This window comes from Lepidothrix coronata, unplaced genomic scaffold (genome assembly GCF_001604755.1).
Source record: "Lepidothrix coronata isolate B3197 unplaced genomic scaffold, Lepidothrix_coronata-1.0 Scaffold156, whole genome shotgun sequence".
Lineage (NCBI taxonomy): Eukaryota > Metazoa > Chordata > Aves > Passeriformes > Pipridae > Lepidothrix > Lepidothrix coronata.
In genome coordinates this window covers 43,838-47,338 of record NW_016690336.1, presented here as the reverse complement: position 1 = coordinate 47,338, position 3,501 = coordinate 43,838, and the positions used below count along the sequence as shown (strand labels likewise).

Below are 3,501 nucleotides of genomic sequence, written 5' to 3'. Positions count from 1 at the left end.
ATTTTATACAATGAGAAGCTCAACTATTTCTTCACATCCTCAGCTTTGGAACACTGAGAAAGCTCTGGGTACCCCTTGATTTTTAATTTATAATTATTTAAAATCATACCATTTGTATCACACAAATTATAGTTAAGAAAATGTACATTCTTTTATCTTTTCTACATTAAATCACCACTGGAATTTTCCACATTAAAATCTTTGCAATTCAAGCTCTTTCTATTAATTCTCAACTAATTATTTTGGGTGTCAAAGAACAGGGACCCCCAAAGATCACCTGGTCCAAGCTCTCCTAGGAAAGGGAGCCTTGATCAAGCCTCATTTCCAATTAGAACAAGTAAAATTTCCAAGGAGTAATGAACATTCTGGAATGAAGCCACCAATTTGCAGCATTTAAGAATGAAAACCAAAAGCTCGATCCTCCTGGATCTGATTTGTAATATTTATGTTTAGCTCAGTGCAAAAGTCAAAAACTTGGATTAAATCATCTTCATAATCGAAAATAAACTGAAAGAGGGAACGGGCAAAATGTTTTCACTAATAAAACTGGAATATATAAACAGGCAGAAGATTCTTTTGGGTTACTCTGCTCCTGCCCCAGAGGAGCAGTCAGGGAGGAACAAGCTTGGCTCAGCTCCCACCTGGAATTCCCAGAGCCAAGCTCAGGTTGTCAGAGCAGCACTTAAAGCCCAGAGCAAAACAAACCCAGAGGAGGAAGCAACAGCCTCCAAAAAAAACCCCACACAACAGAACCTGACACCCAAAAAGGAGCAAAACCACCCGATTTGTGATGGATAAAACAAGCAGCAGGAGGTAAATCCACTGGTTTATAACATCACACACAGCTTAGAATCATGAAGTTGGAATTTGTCTGTAAAGCAGCACTTAAAGGAACTTCATTTCTATCTAAATATATAGAAGAATAAGTATTAGAGCAAGAACCATCCCTGCTGTCCTGGGGCAAATTATCCTTCCTGAAAACACACAGGGCAAGTCCTTCTGCACCCAATTCCCACGATCCTTAAAGTCAGACTTGCCTTTAACACACCAGATTTATTCCCACGGCCTTTTCCTACTTTTTGTTTTAGTCTTTGTTATTTTCCCTGGTAGGACTGAACCTCTCCCAGTCCCTGGCTCTTCCCAGGAAGGTTTCCAAGAGCTGATGTGGCACCTACCCCTGGTCACCACGTGGCTGTGGCACCTCTGGAGTTCCTTGAGAGCTCTGGGCTGAAAGCTCTGAGAGGCTCATTTGCATTTTGGGTTGTCCTCTCGCACCTTCCCTGGCGCAGAACGACGGATGTGACACCCACAAACACCCCCAGCCCCAAGTGTCCCACCCGGGCTGTTCAAGGACACAAAAGGTACCTCCCAACATTTTGCAACACTCAGAAACCTGGGCAGGTTCCCCAAGCCCTTCACACCTCTGGGAACCACCCTGGGAACAGCAGGACACAACTCCAGAGAAGTGCAACTCCACGGGAAGGATCTTCCCAATGCTCTCACCAGAGGGAAGTGCAGGAAAACACTGATTCCAGAGCACAGGGGGTGGCAGGATGTGATGGGACACGAGCTCCAGAGATCTCTTCCCTGCCTCCAGCACTGATATGAACACAGCAAAGTGCACAGGGCTGGGTGTGAGCCTTTCCAGGGAATGAGAGGCTCCAAGGGGCCACTCCAGCTCAGCCTGGAGAAGGAAAAGCTTCAGGGAGAGACCTCCAGCACCTTCCACTGCTCCAGGACCTTCCAGTACTTAAAGGGCGCTTATGAAAAATGGGGAGCAGCAACTTTTCACACAGGACAAGGGGAAACACAGTTAAATTTAAAGTGGAGAGGTTCAGATTAGATGTTAAGAAGAAATTCTTCCCTGGGAGAGTGGTGAGGGACTGGAATGGAATTCCCAAAGAAGCTGTGGCTGTCTCACCCCTGGAAGTGTCCAAGACCAGGTTGGAGCAACCTGGGCTAGTGGAAGGTGTCCCTGCCCACGGCAGGGGGTGGCACTGGATGGGTTTAAGGTCTCTCAGACACAAACTATTCCATGATTCCAGCCCCTCTGTCCCTGCATTCCCAGAAGGGTCAGTGACCCAGCCAGCAACACCCACCCCTCCCCAGGGCACAACAAGGCACAAAGAGAACAGAATAACTGCTAATTTAAAGTTATTAAATCGTAACTAGGGTAATAACAGAACACAAACGCCCTTTTCCCAGGAGGGGAGGAGGGTCCACCCTTCTCCCAGGGAAGAGCGCAGGGCATGGAAGGACCAGCCCGGTCAGAGCCCCCCTGGAGCAGGAGGGGAAGGGCGGGCTCAGCTCAGTCGCGTCCCCCCTTGCTCTGGGATGGAAGAACGACCTGCTAAAAGCCCCTTCATGGGGCAGAAGGTGCGTTCAGCCCACTTATCCCACCAGCATAAGGAGAAACACGAGTTGGAACCAGCCTGTCACACCCCCCACCGCCGCCCCCCAACTCGGGCCGGGCAGGAGCTGCTCCCGCCCCCAAGAAGCCGTACTCACCGGGACCCGCTCCTGCTCTTCTTCTTCTTCTTCCTCCTGCTCCTCCTCGTCCTGTCCCGGCCCCATGGGCGGGTCGGTCCCGGTATTCCCGGTCCCGGGGTCCCCCCAGCGCGGCCGCGCCGGAGCCTCCCCGTCGCCAAGGACTCGCGCCCGCCGCGCGCCAGCGCGCGCGCGCGCGCACCGCCCCTTCGCCGCGCCGCGATTGGCCGATGGAAGAGAGGGGGCGGGGCGCGGGGGCGGCCTCCGGCGCGCTGATTGGTGGCGAGAGGGAAAGGGGGCGGGGGAAAAGGGGGAGATGGGCGGGGCCGGCCGGGCGGGTGAGGGAGGGCGCGCGCGCGGGTGGTGGTTTTGGCGGGCGGGGAGGGGGGAAATGCCCGGATGGAGCGGGGGGGGGAGCGGGTCCATCCCGCCCTAAGGGCGGTGTGGGAGCGTAATTAGGGAATCGTGGAGTGGTTCGCCTTGGGAGGGAGCTTAAGGATCATCCAGTTCCACCCCCTGCCATGGGCAGGGACACCTTCCACTAGCCCAGTGCTCCAACCTGGCCTCGGACACTTCCAGGGATCCAGGGGCAGCCACAGCTTCTCTGGGAAATCCATTCCAGACCCTCACCACCCTCGCAGGGAGGAATTTCTTCCCAATATCCCGTTTAACAGAACCATGGGATCATTTAGGTTGGAAAAGACCTCTGAGGTCATCGAGTCCAGCCTTTGACCCAACACCACCTTGTCACCCAGCGCCAGATCACCCAGTCACCAAGTGCCACATCCAGTCGTCCCTTGGACACCTCCAGGGCTGAGGATTCCACCATCTCCCTGGGCAGCCCCTTCCAATGTCGAATCACCCTTTCTGTGAAGAAATTCTTCTTCATGTCCAACCTAAACCTCCCCTGGTGTAGCTTAAGACCTCTGTCCTCTTGTCCTATCCCTGCCCTCTGGCACTGGGAAGCCATTCCCTGTGTCCTGTCCCTCCAGGCCTTGTCCCAAGTCCCTCTCC

At 53.2% G+C, this 3,501-nt stretch overlaps 2 protein-coding genes across 2 annotated transcripts in view; both read right to left on the bottom strand.

Moving 5' to 3' along the window:
- LOC108504266 (Alstrom syndrome protein 1-like) overlaps window positions 1-2,649 on the bottom strand; it is a 13,755-nt gene extending 11,106 nt beyond the window's left edge. Inside the window, exon 1 of the mRNA XM_017828998.1 lies at window positions 2,509-2,649. Within this exon, the coding sequence (XP_017684487.1) occupies window positions 2,509-2,574 (66 nt within the window). The 5' untranslated portion in view covers window positions 2,575-2,649. The remainder of the gene's footprint in view (window positions 1-2,508) is intronic.
- The window catches only part of CUNH20orf194 (chromosome unknown C20orf194 homolog), a 732,083-nt gene that overhangs the window by 699,854 nt on the left and 28,728 nt on the right, over window positions 1-3,501 (bottom strand). The window lies entirely within an intron of this gene.